The sequence below is a fragment of the Cladophialophora yegresii genome (assembly GCF_000585515.1).
Source record: "Cladophialophora yegresii CBS 114405 chromosome Unknown aczIN-supercont1.1, whole genome shotgun sequence".
In the NCBI taxonomy this organism is placed as follows: Eukaryota; Fungi; Ascomycota; class Eurotiomycetes; order Chaetothyriales; family Herpotrichiellaceae; genus Cladophialophora; species Cladophialophora yegresii.
In genome coordinates this window covers 3,826,253-3,848,445 of record NW_006913045.1, presented here as the reverse complement: position 1 = coordinate 3,848,445, position 22,193 = coordinate 3,826,253, and the positions used below count along the sequence as shown (strand labels likewise).

General features: G+C 53.3%; 6 protein-coding genes across 6 annotated transcripts; 4 read left to right on the top strand and 2 right to left on the bottom strand.

Annotated features, from left to right (window-relative positions):
• Positions 1-4,694: 4,694 nt before the first annotated feature.
• Positions 4,695-5,394, bottom strand: A1O7_01378 (uncharacterized protein; the record flags this gene model as incomplete). The annotated part of the gene is made up of 2 exons (XM_007755416.1): positions 4,695-5,104; positions 5,160-5,394. 2 exons carry the CDS (start codon positions 5,392-5,394, stop codon positions 4,695-4,697), a joined length of 645 nt encoding a protein of 214 aa, XP_007753606.1.
• A 2,972-nt stretch (positions 5,395-8,366) lies between these two features.
• A1O7_01377 (uncharacterized protein) lies at positions 8,367-9,489 on the top strand (the record flags this gene model as incomplete). The annotated part of the gene is made up of 3 exons (XM_007755415.1): positions 8,367-8,730; positions 8,830-9,098; positions 9,160-9,489. The coding sequence occupies 3 exons, from the start codon at positions 8,367-8,369 to the stop codon at positions 9,487-9,489; spliced, it is 963 nt and encodes a 320-aa protein (XP_007753605.1).
• A 292-nt stretch (positions 9,490-9,781) lies between these two features.
• On the bottom strand, positions 9,782-11,089 carry A1O7_01376 (murein transglycosylase; the record flags this gene model as incomplete). The annotated part of the gene is made up of 2 exons (XM_007755414.1): positions 9,782-10,226; positions 10,281-11,089. The coding sequence occupies 2 exons, from the start codon at positions 11,087-11,089 to the stop codon at positions 9,782-9,784; spliced, it is 1,254 nt and encodes a 417-aa protein (XP_007753604.1).
• Positions 11,090-12,820: 1,731 nt separating this feature from the next.
• Positions 12,821-14,069, top strand: A1O7_01375 (uncharacterized protein; the record flags this gene model as incomplete). Its single annotated transcript, XM_007755413.1, has 3 exons — positions 12,821-13,529; positions 13,618-13,740; positions 13,867-14,069. 3 exons carry the CDS (start codon positions 12,821-12,823, stop codon positions 14,067-14,069), a joined length of 1,035 nt encoding a protein of 344 aa, XP_007753603.1.
• A 3,972-nt stretch (positions 14,070-18,041) lies between these two features.
• On the top strand, positions 18,042-19,397 carry A1O7_01374 (nicotinate phosphoribosyltransferase; the record flags this gene model as incomplete). The annotated part of the gene is made up of 1 exon (XM_007755412.1): positions 18,042-19,397. The coding sequence occupies one exon, from the start codon at positions 18,042-18,044 to the stop codon at positions 19,395-19,397; it is 1,356 nt and encodes a 451-aa protein (XP_007753602.1).
• Positions 19,398-20,694: 1,297 nt separating this feature from the next.
• A1O7_01373 (uncharacterized protein) lies at positions 20,695-21,926 on the top strand (the record flags this gene model as incomplete). Its single annotated transcript, XM_007755411.1, has 4 exons — positions 20,695-20,700; positions 20,837-21,017; positions 21,071-21,814; positions 21,868-21,926. The coding sequence occupies 4 exons, from the start codon at positions 20,695-20,697 to the stop codon at positions 21,924-21,926; spliced, it is 990 nt and encodes a 329-aa protein (XP_007753601.1).
• Between the last annotated feature and the right edge of the window lie 267 nt (positions 21,927-22,193).

Below are 22,193 nucleotides of genomic sequence, written 5' to 3'. Positions count from 1 at the left end.
CCCGTGGCTGAGGCTCTTGCCGTCCACGCGTTGTTCCTGGCGGCTGTCCTCGGATGCCAACTCCGCTTCAACCAATGGGCCCAGGAGTCACACCTCCCTCATATCGTTGTCCGGTCATCTCGCCAGGTCAACACATCGGACAGTCGCAGAGGAGTGGCTGCAACACACCATTTTTTCCAGCTGCCGTCAAATAGGTCACTGGATTCATCACCTATCGAGATAGGACCTGGAGGACTTTCCCACCTAATCTCTCGGGTCCACTGCAGGAGGCAGTAAGGCGGCTAGAACGTTTTACAGCAGAACCGGAAGATAGATGGAAGAAATATTATCCATTATATACACTAGCTGAAGCTGATAAGGAAAGGGCCAATGCTCTGACCGTTTACTTCCCTTCCGGAGGGCTGCTCATCATCATGGGGCTCATTAATGTCCTCAAGTAATGTACAAAGACCGGTGGTCGTCCCGAAATGGTGACGGACCAGGCGAGCGAGAGCTGCCATTCCTCCGCAAGCGAATGTAGAAAATTGTGGGTATCGACTGGTGGTACAAGCATGCAAATATGGTTGTTGTTGATACAGGTGCTGATACAAGGGCTATTGCGAGACCCAATCCATTGTACCGGTCAAGGCGTGGATGAGAGCGTCTCACATGTGTAGGCTGAATGATCGGGCCGGCAAGGGGCGTCGGATTAATGCGGTGTAATTGTGGTGGGATTATGTCGCCGTGCTGATTAGGGGTATTCGAAGGACCTAGGCATAATCGTAACTGCAGGGAAGCTCGGGATTTCGGTTTGGGCTCGCATGCGACTGTGTTCCTGCAAGCGTGTTGTGCTTGAGAAGCGGAGGTGCCAGCGCATCGCTTCGTGCATAACCTCAGGTTTCATGCACGAATGAATCCTTCGCGCCAAGCCCCTGCTGCCATGCTACATCTCCATTGTTTGTAAGGCGTTTACCGCGAACCTCGGGCTCTTTGAGAGGTGGAGAAAGGCCAGTTGTATTGCATTAGGCAGAAGCAGGGTGTCATGTGGCCTCCATCCAACGGAAGAGTGCAGGCTCAACTGAGCGGATGGTGGTTGGCCATGATACGAAACCGTACCGATGAGAGAACTTCTTCAACGGTATGGTCTTGTTGCGAAGCGTTGTCGATCAAGCCGTTCTATGCGGCGTGCCTCTTGGGCAGAGCTGGAAGTGGTCGATTGGGAGGAGGACCCGGGCAGGGAGGATATTTGGAACCGGCAGGCATTGTGATGTTGGAGTGTCGGCGAGGACAGATCGAGTGCTGGTCAGGTGGAATGAGAGAGGCTCTGGTAGTCGTAGCTGTAATTTATGTGTCCTGATGCGTGAGTCGAAGGCGTGATCGGATGGGATGGTTGGTGTCTGAAAGCCTGCCTGCTGGAGAGGGGGACCGAGTCAGATATTTATTTTCTGATACAAGCAGCCTCGCCCCGGTACGACCGAGAAATTGTTCCAGAAATGGTGACGCCGGCCACAGTCATCCGTGCCTCGTACAAATTGACTTCCAGGCTGCCCTGCGCGGTGGATCCCGCTTCGTGGCTGCCGGTAGTGGCATGTTCTCATCCTTCCATGTTTGACAGGCAAGATTTCAGGAGACGCCCCCTTCGTGCCCCTGGCTTCGAACCCCCTGAACGGGACTAGTGCCTCATAGCTCCTCAAGTCGCTGACTAGGCTCCCGCGCTAAAGGCCTCAGGCGCGCGAACTGACAAAGACTTGGTTCCCAGCTGACCGGGCACCCGGGACAGCCTGGGGTTGCTCGGGCGCGGCTCGCAACAAGGAGATTATCGATGTCACCGAACACCCACCGCAATCATCAGCAGGTTCTGGAGACCCATCAGCTCCTTTGGCTATGCAGCGGAGCCACTTCAGTGACGATACTCCTAGCGCACAATTGGAGCTTTTATTTTCCAGTTCCACTCAAAGCTATTCATCCACAGGGCGGTGAGCAAGATAGACGTGCCTCAAACTTTCGAGAGACTGTCACTCACTCACTTGGCACCCCGTAACTCTGTGCCGAAACAAGGAATGGTTCTACCGCTCTGGGAACCCAATAGAGATCGCCTTCAGCGCTGGGAATGACAGTATTCAGCCTGCAGGGCGCCGTTAAACCCGAATTAAACGAGCGACGACCGACTCTCTGGCTGCATGTCGTCGGGAAGGTCGAACATGAGGTTGCTAGTCTTGCTCTACTCCGTACTTCCGTCCGGTTTCACATTGCCGGAGCCGCATCCATTGGTAGCCTGAATAAACGTGGCCTGGAAAGCTGTCATGGTGGTGTGCTGCCCACCAATGATGATGCAGTCAGTGATAAGTCGTGTACCGCTATTCTAAGACTCTAGGTACTTGTTGAAGTATTGTTGGTAAGCGGTTGGCCTCGTGATCGGGGTCAAGCTTGAAATCGTCGTCCCTTGGGTTCCGCCATACCTCTTTGTGCCTGTCAGATGAACTGCAATTGGCGCTTTCAGCTCTCCAGCAACCGGAACACTTTTCTTGAACCATGGCAAACGCGGGCTTGCTCGGATGGATAGAGGATCCGTATGTGCTGATTCGTCGAACAAACAGAGTTCGTGTTGAGAGTTTTCTCAGACTTTCGGTTCCTGCTCCGATCCTATCCTGAGGTAGCGATTCCAGACGTCGCGCTGATTCGGGGAGTCCGGCTGCTGTTCTCAGGAACTGCCGGTTCAAAACACCTCGCAGTCCTTGAAGGAGGGGTCCTTCGGACGTGCGATCGCTGATGTCTTTTTGCTACCCCTCGCTTAGGACATGTCACGCCGAGGCACTGTTTCAGATGGTGGCCGGAAGCAGCGACTGGATTGGATACTACTCGGTACCAGCTCACCGGTCTTCAAGCCCATGCGAACGACTCACTAAAGTGAACCGGCCTGGAACAGAGGCAAACATCGTTCGACCAAAATGGACATGTAAACTTACCAGGCACCGTTATCCTCAGAACCACAGCAAAACTGGTGGATGATGCAGTCATAAGCAATCCACTTTCTTCTAACGGGTGTTTCAAGGGGAAGCCTGGTGTTCCGGTCAGTTGCGGCTCAAGCGCTGATCTTCCAGGCCGCGAATGGCTGAATGGTGGTCAGCTTCGGGTTCCTGAAGATCCCTCTTCAGCATGCCCCTGGATCACCATGATCTGTTCGCCACCTCCCAGCTCTTGATGACTCGAACACGAGTGCATAGCTGAAGCCTGAAACTTTTCAATGGTGTGTTTCAGATTTGCTCCTGGACGAGAATCTGCGCACACACTCGGCTGTGATTGTCTTTTTCGCTACAAAAGGGAAAAATTCTTTTTCGGCTCTGACGCGTTTGATGTCACGATGGGCGGCGATACGCAACGGCCCTCATCACACTTCACTAGGCGCGGCAGCAGTCAATGAGATACGTCGCGCCGGTCGGTCACCGTGTTACCTAGCCAGGTGAACTATTTTTTGGATGGCGACTCGAACTGCTACCGTGTGCCCCTTGTCCATCGTTCTCGCTCTGACACCCTGCCTTGCAGGTTGCACGCTGCCAAGTCAGCTGAAAGTGAGCTGGAGCTTCTGCCGGACATCCCGACTGTGCTAAAGTTTACCATTTGATTCTTGTGGTGGCTGCGACTCGCTAGTTCAAAGTATCTCCTCGGCTGGCTGAGTGCCTCATTTCTCGAATTCTGATCAGGTTCCATGCAGTTGCCGTTTCGCAACTAGCTCTGTGCAATTTCGAGATCGAATCAAAGCACGGATGCACCAGAGGTTTCACGGTAAGGTCAGCAAGAATGATGCCGCAGCCTTGAAGCAGTCGTTGTGTAACTGCGCCCTCCGGACCGCCAGGCCTTAAAAAATTGTTCAGCAAAAAAGATTCCCGCTGACTCATGGTGACGGCGGAATTGACTGCATTCAAAAGTGGTCCATCGCACATAAGAGGCTTATAATAAAAGCAGCACACTGATACCGCAAGTGTCGTAGCGAAGCTGTTCCAGAGAATGAGGCCGGCCTCGAGTTCTCATCCAATGACACTGGCGCTTTGGCGCAGATATCGGATTGGGAAGCTCTGCAAAGCCCCAATCTGGCAAGAGGTAACACAAAGCTACATGGTCATTCTGCATGGTGCGGGACCTGTCTTTCGCAGGCGTCGCATATTTCGACTGCTTCACCGTCTTCTTGAGACCTGATGCGAGGTGGAACCGGTCTCGCCGCAGAAGAGAATGGCTCATGGCTAGCCCTGAACTCCGTACTCCGTATTCGTACCTCGATGCATTATGCAGGGTCCGAAGCGGCGGGCAAAGCAGCCACAACCACGTGGAAATTGCGCGACCAGACGCCACAGAATGCACAGCTGTCCAATTTCGTCCACGCTTGGCACTGCCTCATGCAAGTCACATTGTTCTGGAACCGAGACGAGGCATGTATCACATTAGCTTTATCGAGAAAGGTTGATCTGGTAGCGGGCTGATCGCAAGCAGAATGTGGTACTTCGTATGGTTTTGCCATTCAGCGAGTTGTCTCGTGCTGAAGCAAGGGTCAAGGGCCAAGGGCTTGATTTCCGGGCTATGTTGCTGCCCTGCACGATGAGTGTCAGAGACGATCGTCTCTGATCTTGCACATGACGCAGCTTGGCTCGCCGCAACATCAAACCTGAAAGGCTGCTCATACTGTGTTACTTTGGCGAGCGAAATCACAGGTCACCATCCTTTTACTCCTGTGTTGATTGAATCCAGTCTTGCATGAGTGCCTGCGAATTGCCTTGGAATCCCGGCTGTTTCTTGCCCACGAGGCCTTTGCGTTCAATGAAGAGGCATAATACTCGACCCCAGATACTAAAACCCTCATATGTGGTGTCGAAAGCGAGGGTTTTCTTGTCGTCCTGCACACCAAAATCACCTGCGATTGGCGTGCGGTCGTTGCTGTCTGGGTCTTCCGCCGCAGGTAAATTTCCCAAATCCACGCCTTCGTCCTCATCCTCGACTCGAATTGTGACTGCGCCAGTCATCGTGTTACCGTTGTTGCTCTTTATTGGAGCCTTTTCTCTGAAGGTCTTATTCTTGATGATCAGGGAATGGCGGGTGTTGATTTCAGTGAGGAAGATGGAGACTTCGAAATCATCTGGAGGCACTTGTCAGTGAGGTCCCAAAATAGCCGGCAGATAGGGATGGCTCACCTTGTTTTACCACATCTTTGATACTTTTCTTCTTCTTGCCCTTGCTCTTCGCCCGTTCAGTCTCCTCCCTGAGCTTTGGTAGCACATAGGGTTTGACTGCTTCGAAGATTCTGGGGAGCGCAGGGTTGCTCTCATGCAAGAGCCAGCGCGGCTCGTCGGCTGGATTCTCCAGGAATATCCGGCACTCAAGGACCGAATACTTGCTGATGCGCAAATACCTTCGGATCGGTGCCATCGCTGAAGTTCAACGTGCAGACCACGGTCATGAACACCTGAGAACGGCAAGATCGCGAGGCGCGTCATTACTGCCAAGAGATTAGATAAGCCGAAGTTTCACCAAAATCGACACTTGGGTCACTCTCTCATCCAACAAAGATTACCGAGTCGAATTTGAGAGACACAGTGATAGCGGCGTCGCCAATTCGGCACGTTGCCCTCAAAGTCGGCAATTGCCTTTCTCCGGTCGACACCATCTACAGCAACGGACGCCGCTCTTGGATTCTCGAGAGTGATGCGATTGCATTGCCAGCAGCACTTTTGAGTTCACCGGGACTTGTGACGCATGCCTAACCACAGATCTCGAGTTGGACCCAGTGCCCTGGAAGTATTCTTACCAAGGCTGGTCTCAACGCCAGGGAAACTTGCAGAAACATCGCTATCTGGGTCACGAGTTTTTGATCGTAATGTGGGTCCGTTAGACTGGAAGGAGCTGTGATGCAGCACTCTGTCCCACTCGGAAGACCGACTGCATCGCACCCTCAAACTATGAGCAGATCTTGCTTTTGTTGGAAGCGGGCACAAACCTTTGCAACTCGTGGGCTGTGTTCTGAGTTTATGATGCCTTGACAGAAGAAATGGGCCCGGTAGGTCATCGTTCTATCTGGCGTGAACTGTACCATACCATCCAGCATCTCGTTCAACGTCACGAGCTGAAACTCTCGACCTCGCCATGATGGTGTCTTGGGACTAAACCTCTGGAAAGTCTATTCGGCAGCAAGTTTGACTTCCTTCTAACTGACATCTGGCAGGTGACAGCGCCGCGAGGCTGAATATGTGTACGATACCCATCTCTCGAAGGCCTCGCGCACCATTTCGTCATTCCAAACTCTATGGACCGCACATCATTCGACACTGATCTGTCAGGCAAGTCCGCAAGGGTAACTTTTGGTTTTCAAACGTCTCTGAACCTAACCGCTGTCACTGGTCGGTAGCTGGCACCCATCTGGTCTCTGTTGGCATATATGTCGTCATGCGCAAACCTTTGCTAATAACACCAAAACGATCGACACCAATGCCGTCTCAGTCTAAGACGCATGTCCGGCAGGCCTGTACAGAGGAAAGTCATCTACGGACTAGTTGCGGACGACGAGTACGCGCTGGTGCTTTGACCATGGCGTCCGTCTCCTGTATAATCCACGTGCGCTTCAAAGGTCTCCTTACCCAGCGCGAGTCTCCGCCGCTGGGAGTCAATCTGCACAGCCTGAAGCCCGGCCATCCGCTCAACAAGGACGATAGGAATATACTCCAGTGGTCAAATAACGCCAGGCTCAATGGAATAGTAGGAATCAAATGTTTCTGCACCGTTACCGGTCGAACCGAAAACCTGCGTGTCTAGCATAACAGGGAAGTACTCGTTATCATTCGCCTCGTGTGTCAACTCGGTCAAGATTCTGATGGCAGAGAAGGCAAGGACGTCGTGTGCCATCATGTGAGAGATGCCAGCGCTGCAATTGAACGAAGTTCGAGGGAAGGATACAAGCCGTTTTAGCAATCGGACAATACTCAACGCTGGAAAAGGCATGCATGGAGCATTCTATATTGCTACGGCAAAGTTCTTAGCCAACCCGTGCGGGTGGTTGCTGGCATGTGTCTCGAAGTTTCAGTCGTCCGTATCATTACACCAAAGCGATGTTGTGCGCAAGTGCAGCTTGGTGCTTGGCTCCACTTGGTAGACGTGGCAGGCATCACCGGTATATAAAGAATAGCAACATAATTGACCTAGCCATCACATCGCGCCAGGGGCCATTGTTACTGTAGACAGGACGTCAGACTTGTTTCTTCTCCTAGCCGGAAGCATTGAAGTGTGTGTCCAGCCTGCTGTGTCTCGATGAGCAACAACATCGATCAAATGTCGGTCATCTTTATTGCCAGCACCAACGAGCTCAATGAAATGCTCGCTCCTGTCTGGATTGTAGTGGAAGACTTCTTCAGGTAGATCTCCTCCGAAAGAGCCATGCTAACATGTCTGCGGAAGACCAATGGACGAACCGACATAGTGTACTGGTCGTCACCACCTCATCGGCCGCATCAATGGGCGTAACAGCCGGACTCCCATCCTTGGTGGTTCGCACCAGAAGCCCCTGAGATATTCGTCCCACTTGAATAGCTTCGGTGAATGCCGTCAGGAAGCGTTGTCAGTGGGATCTTGATAGTTTAGACGTTGTCTCCAGCACCGCCAGCATCGGTCAAGTATACGGCATGATGGCCAGCTACTCGTACTCTCACCGCCACCTCATCACCGTTTTCGTCCAATGCGAATTGGTCGTCGTCGTCCTCATCGCAGCGCCCAAGGCGCCTTGTTTGGAGGCTACAAACGATGAGAAGTCTGCCCTCCAGTGCCGAGTCGGTACAACTCATATTGCTGTTCTGGAAGTATATCGCTAGCGTCAGGTAATCGCTGTCAAATGTGCATGAGCTCGACAGCGATGACCTTGCACAGTGATGCTCAACGGGCCTCTCCTGCGATGACCACGACTTCATACTGTCGTCTTCCCTCTCCATTCGTTCCCTGTTGTCCGTCGTGTTCGCGAGCTATCCTGCCCTCTTCAACCCCTTCTAACATGGCACTTTCTTCAACAAAAGCCCCAAACTTCTCTCGTACTCTGGAACCCGCCAGAGAGACGCTCCCAGAACCAGTGCCCCAGGGGGACGCACACCACACAAAGTAAGTGTCTGTGTTTGGCAAACAAAAGAGAACCACAACCTCACCTTTCGTCACCAGAACACAGAAATGAAGCTGAAACTTCACCTTCGCCTTCACCTTCACCAAAAGCCGCTAGTGACACCGCCTTCTCCTCTCTCAACAAAGCGAAGCAGCTGCGTTCCCTGACCAGAGGCGATGATCCTGCGCCCACACCTGAACCAGCACTTGAATCTCACAGATCTTTTGACCCGTTTACGATAACACGTACCTTAATTCTCTCAACCATGGACTCATACACTTCGACTCCCAGCAACGACGTCGACGCCAGGGACAAACCCATAATGGAATTCCACCCTGAACTCTGGCCTGTCCTGGAGAGAAACCGACCAGTCCTCAACCTTGACCTCTTCTGGCCGATCAAATGCGAACGCGTGGACAATGCCGAAGAACAGAGAACCGAAGGTGACCAGAAGGGCACCTTCCCACCCAGAGACCTCAGGCCTCTTGTCTCATTTCGCAACCTCCACGTCCTCCACCTCGGCGGCATGAGGAAATCCTACCAGCCCGTCATCTGGGAAGCCTGTTTTGTCAATGCCAACCTCACCAAACTCACGCTCGAAATGGCGCTGGAACCAGAAATCAGCGACGGTAAGGCTTTCTGCCCTGCCCTGGCCTTTGCGGATTTGTTTGTTGTTGCTTGCTTGCTTGCTTGGGCAAACCTAACGATGCATCTTTTCCGCCACGCAGACTTCAAGGCGCAGTATAAAAAGATTGACAGCACCTGGGCCTACGACGGCTCCAAACCCAGCTACCCCGAACCAACAGAGTACATGTACCTGGGCCTTGAAGGCTCAGGGGAACTGCACCCCGACTTCGGCAGCGGAGAGTATCTCGACCGCACCGCCATGAGGCAGGCACAAGCCGCAGTCAAGGACGGAGTCGGAGTCGCGGTCAAGCGTCATCTGCCCATCCAGAGTCTGACGCTAAGCAATTTCGTCGTGGATGCCGGTCCCTTCGTACGTGCTCTGCCTTCGATCTGCCTTTCGGCCTTGCGGACTAACAACTTGACTCCCGCAGTTCCGCTGGTTCGACCCAGAGCGCCTCAGGGAGGTGATTTTCACGGGCACCTGTTGGGACGCGGGTTTCTATCTGCCCAACGAGATGCGGCGCGGGGTGAGGGCAGAAGGGCCCCAGAAGCCCAAGCCACTGGTCGCCAGGGTTATCAAGCCCGGCGAGGCCAAGGTGGTGAGCCTGAGTCAGGGCAAGCTGGTGAAGCGGGAGGACTGGGATGGGGAGAACCATCTACCTGATCCTGAGCCTGGCATTGGCGATGCTAGTGGCGGCAGGGACCTGAAGACAAAGGTCAGCCAGATATCGGGGGTAGGCAAGCAGGCCACCAATGAGTAGATTGGTGGGTGATTCGTCGTTACTGGCGTCGACGACGTCGTAATAGCACAGAGTGCGTGGGGAGAGAGAGCGCGAGCCGCACGCTCAAAAATGACAATCACCATTGAAAACGAGCACCCCTCTATTTCTGTTGACATGACTTCAGTTCCAGTGAAACGACCTTGCTCAATGGGACCGATTATCTTACAGTGATGACGACCACTTCCTCACGCCCACCGTCTCTACTAAGCCTTGGCGACGGCCACTCTGTGTTACCCCATCATGCCGCATCAACGACGTCCCATCCGCACACTCAGTACTTCTGATATCCCCTTCCACCGGCATACCCATACCCCATCTGGTTCGGACTCCTCCCGCCTCCCATCATGGGACTGGCCTGACCATGGAAAGCCGCGCCCGCATTCCCCATCATCGGGCTCACCGGGCTGAAATGCTCGACACTGGCAGCAGTCATCATTTTCCGGTCGTTCCTCATGCGATTCATGTCCGCTCTGTAGGCCATGACCTCGCCCTGCATCTTCTCATACTTGGCATCTTCAAGGAGTCTCTCGTGCTTGCCCGCGCGGCGTTGGCGTATGCAGCAGAATGCGAAGACCAAGATGGCTAGGCCGACCACGCCGCAGACAACGCCGATGACGATGTACTTTGTGGTTTGCGGGAGGCCGTTCCATTTCTGGGAGACCGTCTGGGAGGATGAGGCGGAGTTGTTGCCGTCGAGGGGAATGGGTTTAGTCTCACTGTAGGGAGGGTTAGAGATATAAAAGAACGGAAAAGGGCAGGAAGATGCTTACTTGAGGATCTTAATGCTCTGCCAGCTGCCGGAGGTGTCGCCATACACGTACTGGGTTCCTCGACTGGCATCCGAGACACGCAGGGACTTGACGGCCATTGTGAAGGGGACGTCGTCGTAGTTTGTCTCACCACCAGCCCAGTCGATCGTGCCCTGAGGCTGTTTCGGATCACCACCGGCCCAGATACCGAGTCTGACGTCGCAGGGGGTCTGGGGGAATTTGAGACCATTGTTGGCGTCCTCGTACTTCAAGGTGCGGATGACGTTTCCATCGATAATCCAGTCCAGCTTTTCGGGTGACCAATCCAACGTATAGTTGTGCCAAGTGTTTTGGGGATCCTCGATAGGATACCAGATGGCGTTGCCGTAATCTGTCTGGTTGCCCTTGCTGAAGAAGTTTGTCTCGACATATGAATTGTTCCCTCCGATGAATTCCCAGTCCACCTCGTCTAGATCCATTGACTGCAGGACCATCGAGCTGACAATTCCCTGTCCTGCTGCAGGCTTCATGATGATTTCGACTTGGCCGAAGAAGATGAAGAAGTTGCTCTGGACTGTGGGCGATTGGCCTTGTTGGGCTATTGTGAATTCCGCGCCGTCGTCTCCGTAATTGATCGGTCTGGCGGTGACGTTCCATACCTTGTCGGACATGGTATTCTGGGAGAAATCGATGGTGTAATTCGCGACCCCGAGCGCCGTGTTGGGCGGGCAATCCGTCTTCTCCAAGGGATTGCATGAGGTGAAGGTCTGGCCATAGGCTGTGGCGAGGAGGGACAGCAGGGCGACAGACGTCGCCTGGAAGGAATGCATGATTGTATGCGGACCTACGTCTCTTCAATGTAGTCGATGGTGAGGTGTAAGTCAAGAGATAAACGGGTTGTGTTCCTCGCTGCAGATGCGACTGGAACTGACTCCAGGTCCTTCCAGTAATGACCGTGCGTTGCAGTGAATGTCGTGGCGCTTGGACGCTTTGCAATTGTTTGTGCTAAATACAATAGAGAATGAGCGTGGATGGCGTCGCAGCACAGCGCGACAAGCAGTGGAAATGAGAGACAGCGAGGCAGAAGGAGCGGCTACGGGCGACACAACGGTGTGCTCGTCGAGAGGGAGGTCAAGGATAGGACGCGAGATGCTTCATGAGTCTCTCAGCAAGCTGTTTGAAAGCTATCGCCAAGGGGTGATTGGCGTGGAGCATGAAACGCGTCTCCAGCCCGATCCGTGTTTGATTTCGAAAAGGGGCACCGCCAAGTTGCAAATCGGCCAATCGTTGAGGACTAAGCGGCCGCACCTGCCTTGGTTTGGTCCAGCCGTTCTTGCCCCTTCACCAGCCGCCGTTTAAGCCATAAGGGACCCTTCAGTCAGCCTGCAGCTTCATCACAGTGGCGTCTGCGAACTCGCCCACGCTCACTCCCATACTACCAGTACATCGCTCCGTAGAGAGCCGGCTTTTCTCTTGACAGATTGCTGGTTAGAATGCACCGGCTTTCTACGAGTCACTGCGCTCGGAGTTGGGCAATACCAGGCGAGCAAGATCAGCACCGTACGAGGTGACCAGATCGACAAGGGGCAATTTGCCAGCTGCTGTTCCACGCCTATCACCATGAAAATCGATGTCACCAATGTGGCTGTGCGTCCAATACTGCGTCAAGCATGTCGAGTCCAAAAGAACGTCGATATTTAACCTCGGACAATGGAGTCTCGTCAAGATTCTGACCAGATCCGTAGATCTCGAGTGATAAACACAGTATTGGTTGTCAAAGCTCTGCACCACGATAACCACAGGAGAGTATCCGGTAGTGGAGGTAAATCTTCATCTACTGGGTAAAGCAGCTGAGGAATCCGGATCATATAATCTTTTGAGGCCATGCTGCCGTTGCAGATTTTGGATATGCTTTGTGACATTCGAAGCAAGTGGGAATGGTACTCCGTACAAGACTTGCAGTTGTGAGAGTCCAGAATCTGGCGCAGGAGTGCAACTCTAGACCAGTACTGCGTACACGATACTCCATAGAGGCGTTCTACGAAGGACCGAATCTGCGCACAAGAGCAGTCGTGGTAAGTGAAAGGCATGCCGAGTTTGTCGTGGTATTAACTGTCTCCGGTTGACCTCTTCCCAGGGTGATCCCGCACCCTGAGGTCTACAGCGACAAGCGTGCTTGAACATGTCCGCCTCGCGGTACACTATATCTCGTACATGCGACAACGATTGTGGCCTTGTGAAAGTGACCACTGCAGTCCTTTCATGTCTCTGGTACCTCGGTTTATCTCCGTAAAGTCCTGCCTGCATCATGATGTCAGCCATCCATATCGCGGGTCTTCATCAAAACTCCACCTTTGACCTCATGGACACGACAGCCTCGTCGCGATACGAGTAAGTGATGGCATAGCCTATTACTCTTCGTGTTTTCTTGAGTGCTCTATTCAGTCCTCAGATTTTCCGTTCCTGACTCCCTTATTTGAATAAACGAAGTACCCTAAAGCGCAGCAGGTAGGATAGTGGATATTTCACGCCATAATCCAGCCTCACAATTGTCAGATCTCATGGCTGAGACCAACCAAGCGGCCTGGCTCAAAGAAGCCAAGCAGAACTTTGTAATTGGGCCCGCTGAGATCGGCAAGCCAGCCAAAGACGAGGTCCTAGTCAGAAACCACGCCATTGCTATAAATCCGGTCGACCACGCTCAGCAGTCTGGCATCTTCCCGCCAGGTCCCCTTCCGCGGATCCTTGGCAATGATATCGCTGGCGAGATCATCGATGTCGGCGAAGGCGTAACGCAGTTCCGCAAAGGCGACCGCGTCCTCGGGCACTGCACAGCTCTAAATACCGATGAGGCCAAACACGGTGGTTTCCAGGAATATACCGTCGTGCCGACGGTCGGGTGCGCCGCGATCCCAGAGGACATGAAATATGAGGATGCGTGCGTTTTGCCGCTCGCTATCTCCACTGCCGCGCTGGGCTTGTTTCACAAGGAGCAACTGGGGTTGCGCCTCCCGCAGGCAGAACAAAGAGAACCACTTACAGGGGATACCGAAGCCGTATTGATCTGGGGAGGCAGTTCAAGCGTCGGCAGTGCGGCGATCCAGTTGGCCGTGGCGGCCGGGTATGCAGTCGTCACGACGAGTTCGCCGCGAAATTACATCCTTTGTAAGAGTCTGGGCGCGAATGAGGTGTTCGACCGAGCTAGCTTGAGTATCGTCGGGGATTTGACGAGTGCGATGCAGCGGTACAAGTTTGCGGGGGCTTTTGACGGTGAGTTCGGGCACGTCGAGAAGGTCAGGAAGTGCAACGAGACGGACTGATTGCTGACTTGACTATGACTCTGGGTTCGATTGAATAGCGATTTCTACGAGAGACACACAACTCAATGTTGCGCAGGTGTTGGCGCAGCTTGGCGGTGGGAGGATAGCGCTCACGTTGCCTGTGACGCCGGATATTCCAGCCACAGTAGATGCGAGAATGAGTGAGTCTACCGCGATACAGTTCCTATCTCGCCTACCTCCAACCGCATACCTACCCACCAGGAGCACATGAAGACAAGAAAAAATCTGATGCTGTGCGATATACTACTAATCAACGTGTCTGCTAGTTTACGCAGCATTCATCTTGAGTCAGGATAAAGCGCTCGGCAAGGAGATATACGGCGATTTCTTGCCAGCGGCGCTCAAGAACGGGAGGATCAAGCCGGCGCCGAAGTCGGACGTCGTGGGTCATGGTGTCGAGCATATCCAGGCGGCGGTGGATAAGTTGAGAGCTGGAGTGTCGGGGTCGAAGGTGGTTGTGACGCTCTAAGTAGATCGGACGGTGTGAAGTCGAATGTGGCTCGTCTCCCTCTAGGAGGTTCGGGCGGCTGTCACTGTACTGTGCCTCTTCAAGGGGGTCAAGGTCTTCTCCGGGATTCCGGTGTAATGCTAGGAAGGTGGTGCAGCAGAGATCAGAGGCGATGATTTGCCGCTGCCTGGTAAATAAACTGCGGACTTCAAGGCTGAATAAGTAGAGATATTCAGTTGATTAGGGGCGCAAAGACATGAAGAACTTGAGCCGCGCTAGTGAAGCGGCCTCCAACCAACGTCGAGGAATGTCATTAGACAGCGGCGCGCGCCCAATCGAAAGTGCTGCTGCCGGCACTGCCACAGGGCTGACCTCTGGTGATAAGGCAACCACTCAAATAAGGTAACTCGTAAGTTTTAGCCGCTCAGTCGGGCCCCCTACGTGGGACTTGCCGGCGATGTCCTTCTCCAACATCCGAACACGCACAGATACTCAATCATCACAACGCATTCCAACACATTTTCAACAACAACAACAACAACAACAACATCATGACATTATAGATCGCAAAATAGCAACTGCAGCAATTCCATATTACCAAGCTATCTCACTCTCACATCGCAATCATCGAGACGAAGTAGAAATTCACCAACAACCATGTCGCAACCCTCATTAAGTGGTGCGAAAACAGTCTCTACAGCTTCAACCATCAACACCATAATTTATGGCGAGATTAGAGATTTCGAGGTGAAAGAGGGGCATCATAGGTCCGCGCGGGTAACAATTCTGCAACCTCAGACTTTCGTCAAATGCCACCGTTCCAGTGCTTCCTACCGCTTCCGGCGGCATCCAGTGGAAGTTCCGCTGAAACCGATGCGCGGGATTCTGGTCTGCTCAACGAGCTGGCCTAAGTCAGAGGGCAACCCGGGCACGCTCGATCGCCGACAACAGGGTGTCGACTCTGGCAATGAGGTGAGTAAAGTGTTGTCGAGCGACTCGCTGAGGATGCCAGGCCTCACTATGAGAAGGTGAGCTGGCATACCGCTGTAGGGCGGGAGATGGTGCGGCTGCCTCTGGGATCAAATCAGTTTCACTGAAGGTAAGGGGCCTAGAAGCCAGGTCGAGCTTACCTGCCACAGCTGCGACAACAGGATTACGATCGTCGAGACCAGTAGACGAGACGACCATGCTGTTGTGGCTGCTACTATCGTCGCCTGCGCCTTGGTTGGAGTTTGAGGCCATGAGTGAGGTGAATGAGCACCGACGAAGGCAAAGACGGCTTTTCGACAGGAGTTATAGGATGGCGAGACAGTGAGTTGCACGGCAGATTAATTGGTGCGGACGGATGAGGAGAGAAGAAGAAGCACTGACTGCAGGGAGACTGCGAATGCATCAATTCTTTATACGATGATGAGACTGAGCCAGGGCAACCGCAGCGACAAGGCGAGATGTAACGCGCGGGATCTTTCGCGATCCCCGTCACCCATTACATGTCGCCCACTACACGTCGCAGACCAATGAGCAGTTTGAGCATTCTGCTGGTGGGGAGGAACAAGAGCTTGCACCACCCTGAAGCGTCGAGGCCGGCCACATCACCAGGGAGGCAGAGGCACGGGGGCTGGAGTGAGATGCGCTCCGCGTCTCGTATATGCTCCCCTCCGCCGTGGTACTGGTTGGTCGTGTAGCTGTTCTGCTTGCTATAGCGGTGTATTGACTGCTCTGGCCTGGGTATGGGCATACGAATGGCTGTCTAGGCTGTAATAGCCGAATGCCGTGAGAGGTGAGCGGATGAGGAAGCGCCTTACTTAACTGCAGCGTGGGATGCACAGAGAACCCGAGCCACCGTAGCCTCGAACACTCTTCCAGACTACCCCGAGTCCTTAATATCACCTGTCAGGCTACCCAGTAGGCGGAATGACGCTCACTTGAGCAGGTCTCGTTACCGGCGTGTACGCGAGACTAGTGGAATCAGCAGTCAACCCGCCGATCGGAGCTCTGGGGCGTCGGTGCGCAATGAGGCGTGACACATATCTCACTGGATTGACGGGGCACCGACGACGAAGCTGGCTGATTATTACTGTGTCTTCTATTACATGCAGACATCAAACAGTCTAAAACCCCGTCGGCACCGTGTTGTGCCTTCCGCACCTCAATCAGAAAAGTTACCCAGCCGCAGGAAGCACGCAAGATAAAACCTACATCCGGCTACTGTAGCTTCGCCGCCTCCTATTCCACGGCAATCTGTCACGACAGATGCAATATGGCAGGTGCAGTGAGTCCGTGTTACCACCCCGGGGTTGGCACTTAGCAAGTTAGGGAATGCAGGTTTCCGGTCAATTTGAAAATTATTGTTACACCAAATGCAACCGCGCCACTCTCACCGCATTTGCCTGTGCAACGACCAATGCACCCACCCGAACGGAAGTTTCGCATCCCGCATACTGACCTGCCGCCCGGAAGTATCGACCAGTGTGCAATGGGCGCGGGGCCTTGGGAGGAGAAGACATCATTGCGCAACCACGGTGATTCTCACCTGATTCTGGAGTTGATGTCGATCCTCATCAGGTCGATTGTCGGCGTGCAGCTTACTCGCACCAGGCGCAGACAGTAGTCAGGATTCAGGCACGGCTACTGAAACCCAACTGCTGACTGTCAACAACCTTTGCCATGGAGACTAACCCTGCCCGCTCATGTAGAATGCAGGCACAGCCCCACCTTGACAGAAGGAGCCAGTCTATCTGATGTGCTGGACGCGGCTCTGACGGTAGAAGCTTTACAGGCAGGGTTATCACAGTTCCCATGTGCGAAATGGGCTCCGCTCGTTTGCTGTCGATACATTGCTAATTCGAAGGCATCTCTCGAGGACCGGCTCGCCCAAACCGGAAGTGAGAAAATTGTGATCTAATGGAGCGGCCGTTTCATTGGTGGCCTTGGGATGAGATTGGAAGTCGATTGTAGTACGAGCACGTACGAAGTACCCCGACAGAAGCTGAACGCCATGTGGTGTTTTTGTCCTGCGGCAATACCACTGCCTTGCGTGACCCAAACGCCTCTGCCAAAGCTTGATTGGCCCTCCATCAGAACGACGTATTCATGTGTTACCACCGGCCGAAAGAATGTAACCGCACTTACACAAAACGCTAAAGATTCTGTCGTTTACGTGGTCAAAGAGAACGCCTTTTTGAGTGCCTCACTGGGCCTTATCAGCGCAGTACAATCGACGTGACGATCTCATCTAATGCGGAAGTTCGACATCGTATCCCGTTCTGTGGGTTCTGCACGCAGCGGACCAGGTTTCGCTTCTTTCACTTCACTGAACGACTCCACAACAGGGCGAATGGCGACCACACTGGCCAACAGGGAGCAAGAGAGGTAAAGGCGCGAACAATGATAGTAGCCCGTCCGGCCAAGTTCCTGGCTCTCGACCCAGCCTCCTCGGTCCGGGGGCGTGCGGCAGAGACGTTACTCACGGTAGTCGGCCACCAACTGACGAAGGGCCTCTTGAAAGAGGTATGCGCGAGGATGGACTCAATCTGTGAAATCCCCAATTATGTGCCGCGTGTATTGGGTCGAACGCCACGTGCCAATTTGGTCGAGCGCTGGGTTTCCCGCCATCTTTCATATTTGCTGATTTTATTTCACAATGGCTGTGGTCGATATCTTGTCAAGTCAAGTTGTGGTGAAGGTGAGCAGAAGGTGAACTGAGTACGGGTTAATTTCGGCCATTGGGTGGCCACGTTGGAGCCATGAAGCGATGTGCCAAATTATGTCATTCACGCCTGGCGGTCTTGCCCGCAAAGTGAGATATCACAGACTCGCTGTCATGGCTGTCATAGCCGCCGTCACTCAGGTACACAAAGTGAATGATCCTGTGCGACGGCTAGCGTGAATCACTCGGGATTAGCATAAAAGAATGCACAGACTTGGTTGCAGCTTCTTGTTCCTATTCCGACTGTGATCTCAGGTTGACCTGAAGTTGATCTCGTGCTTACGATGGCACAACCCAAGCTGCCCGAGGGTGTCTCCTCGTTCCTCGACACTGACCTGTACAAGCTGACTATGCAGTGCGCGGTCCTGAAGTACTTCCCCTCCGTCGATGTCGAGTACAAATTCACGAACCGCACTCCTCAGATGCGCTTGAACCGAGATGCCTTTGTATGGCTGGAAGAGCAGGTCCGCAAGCTGGCGAATATTAGACTTGAGCAGCAAGAGTTGCAGTTTTTGCGAAACCATTGCCCATACCTGAGCGCGGACTACCTAGACTATCTCCAGAAGTTCCAATTGCGGCCCGAGGAGCAAGTCCAGCTCATGTTCAATCCAATCGATGACAGTGAAACCGGTGATCTGGACATCATTGTTACTGGCCTGTGGATCGAGACCATGTTATACGAGATCCCTCTTCTTGCCTTGACGAGCGAAGCATACTTCAAGTTCATTGACAGAGACTGGGATTATGACGGACAAGAAGAGCAAGCGTATGAGAAGGGTGTACAATTGTTCAGCGCAGGCTGCGGTGTGTCGGAGTTCGGATCTAGACGGAGACGGGACTTTCACACTCAGGATCTTGTTATCAAGGGACTGGTAAGAGCATCAAACGAGAACGACCTTCCTGGAAAGCTGTCGGGTACAAGCAATGTGTACTTTGCAATGAAACATGGCATTCCACCGGTTGGAACGGTAGCCCATGAGTGGTACATGGGTATTGCTGCGCTTACCAATGACTATGAGCATGCAAATGAAAACGGATTGCGATATTGGCTCGACGCCTTCGGCAGGGGGGTCCTGGGCATAGCTCTCACCGACACATTCGGCACAGCAGACTTCTTCAAAGCATTCAAGAAAAAGGTGCCTGCCCGAACTTCAGCCTCGCAGGACTCAGCAATGGGATACACCGACGAAGGCGATCCGACGGATACGCAGCCTACATACGCTGAAGTGTTTGCAGGAATTAGGCAAGATTCTGGTGATCCGAAACAGTATGTCAAGGATGCCGACGACTTCTACAAGTCCATCGGGGTGACTGGGAAGAGTATCGTATTCTCAGACGCGCTCAACGTCGACAAGTGCATAGAGTACAGGAAACTGGCAGAAGATTATGGTTTCAAGCCTTCTTTCGGCGTGGGAACATTCTTCACGAATGACTACCACAGAAGGACCGACCCTCAGACCAAGTCAAAACCACTCAATATTGTCATTAAACTCTCGAAGGCCGGTGGGAGACCGGCGATCAAAATCTCGGACAACATCGGAAAGAACACAGGGGATTCAGCAACTGTGCAAGATGTCAAGCAGAGGCTTGGCTACACAGAACACGTTTGGAAAGAAGGTGATGAAGCGAAGAGATGGTGACAGATCGGGCCGACCATGTCTGATGGACTGTCGCAGCCTTGCAGCCCCTGGCAAGTCGGTGGGGAATCGAGGGTCTTTGACTTTCGTGGGGAGGCGCCGGATGAGGCTGTCGTAGCTCGGGGATTATTCGCGCCGTCGAACTGCTTGATTCGAAGGTCGTATCCAGTGTCGAGGGCGATTTCAGCCAGCTTCGATAAAGAACATTGGTGCCTATGACAGAAGCCTCAAGCTGCACGCGAGTCGACGCCGCTCGCGAGCTCCGCATTCTATCTTGCAACACAGACGTGTCGAAGCTATTCTCAATAATATGTGTCTATGAATGTATATTCATCAACATTGGGATGGGGCTGGGAGCCGTGACATTTGGTTGACATGGGCAAAACACTGCAGCTGCTGAAACGATATCTAGTGTGACGATCTCACAAGCATATCATCGCATGGCTGAAGCATATTCGGCATCACTGGTGAGTGAAGGTGTTAGACGTGCTAAATAAGATTGAAAGTGGATGATTGGGTGTGGGAGCCCATCCAAGCCTCTAGCGGGACAGGTTTTGTCAGGAGTGGTTACAGGCTGTTGAGCGTTCCATTAAATTATCTCAGCCGGCCATGTCGGAAAGGGTAAGGCAGAAAGTGGACAAGCGCTGACTTGCATGAGCGTCTGGCTCGATGAACGTGAGGGTGCTATGCACGACGTCGATAAAGTCTCTGGGCAGTGACATGACCTTGCTCTTTTCGAAAGCTGCCTGCAGACGTGACCTGCTGCGGGTTTGGTGCCTGCTATGTATGTGTGTACGAGGAACCAAGTGCACAGCCATTATTCTCCAAATCGTGCCACCAATCGTTGTTCAGGCGCTGCCCCAGGTATATTGAAATAGCTGCGGCATGGAAAAGCTGCCCAGACATTATGCGTGAGGCCTGGAAGGCCCCTAGATTTCTGCATAGGGCCCACAGCGTCTCTCGCGAGTAGCGCCGCCGCCCGCTACGCTACGCTGCTTCCCAACTCCGTCCCGAGCTGATCTGATCACTCAGCCCGCCTTCACTTCTTTCTTAGCAAACGCCAAAGTCCTTTCTTCTTTCAGCACCGTTTCTCTTCAGCTGCTTAGAACCCATCCTGTTCTTCAATTCCTTTTCTTGCATTTCTTTCCACAACTGTGATCGCGCACTCGATCGAAGTGCGCGTCAACATTGTCGATATCCAGCCCAGTGGATTGGACCTTGTTACCCTTTCCAGGAATTGTCTCCTGTCCCTCGGTTTTCAATCAACATACTATAATATTCGTCTCAGCTTGCTGTCATCATGAGTGTAGGTTCTCTCGGTTCCCCAGGAAGCTCGTCTCGGTCGTTGAGCGTACCTCCTACCTCCTGAAACGCGTTCTCATTGAGGACCACAGCTATTCCGCCGCACCCGCATTTTGAGCAGCCGCTGACAGACATCGCAGTACAATCAGGGCAACCAGGGCTACGGCAATTACAATCCCTACGGAGAATCGGGCAACCCCTATGATCAACGCTACGAGGGCGGCAACTATGGCAATCAAGGGGCTTACAACGACCGACCTGAGCCTACCCCACAGGGCAGCAGTTACTATGCTCAAGATAACCAACGGCAAGGCGGTTATGGTACATACACCCACAACGTCGCAGAGATGTGCGCATCTGCTAACCCGCTCCAGAAATGACCAACATGAACGGCGCCGACCCGAACCGCATCCTGAACGAATGTCGAGCTGTCGACCAAGCCATTGACGAGATCGAAGCAGACCTCCAGCGCCTAAAGGGCCTCCAATCACGGTATCTGGCCGACACCAACACCTCCGCTCAGTCGCCCCTACGCTTGGAGGTGGACAGAACCGGTGAAAATATCATGACAAAATACAGGGGTCTGGTCAGCCGCGTGAAGAACATCAAGCAGCAACCGGAATCCGGTAACCCTCGCAACGCCCCTCAAGTCGGCAAGGTCGACCGGAGACTCAAGACGGCCATCAATCAGTATCAGCAAGTCGAGCGAGAATTTCGAAAGGCATCCCAAGACCAGATGGCCAGACAGTATCGAATCGTCCGCCCCGACGCGTCAGATGCTGAAGTCCGCGAAGCCGTCGAGGACCCTAACAACCAGCAAATCTTCTCTTCTGCACTGATTCAGAGCGATCGTCGTGGTGAAGCACAAACTGTCGCAAGGAACGTCTCTCAACGTCACGAAGATATCCAGAAGATTGAGCGACAGATGATTGAGCTGGCCCAGCTGTTCCAGGACCTCGAAGCATTGGTGGTGCAACAAGAGCCTGCAGTCACACAAATCGAACAGCGAGGAGAGGAGGTCACGGAGCACGTCGCCAAAGCCAACACTGAGCTCGAGGGCGCAGTTGTCAAGGCGCGCGCTGCTCGTCGCAAGAAGTGGATGTGCTTGGGTATAGTTGGTGAGTGTCGTGGGTTTCCTTCTGGCGGCGTTGGTATACTAATAACCATCTAGTTCTTATCATCATCATTATTGTGGTGGTCGTCGTTGTGGTCGTCGAAGTCACGAAATAGAAATCCGGCGGCAACAGTGATCTTCCGTCAAATCGAACTACAAAACGCACCCTCTCTGTGCCACCGAGTTCCGCTCCCCTTGGATGTGGCGGTTATATTTCAGTATCCGTGGGGCGGTCCCTGACCGATTTCAAGAGACAAAGGTGAGGCGAAGCAGACCAGACTACGCATACTTCTCTTTTCCGGACGCAGGTGCCGCAGCCGCTCCCGCCGTGGGGTTCCCTAAATTCGCGGAGGTCGGTCCGCCTGGGACAGGCGGCAAGGAAG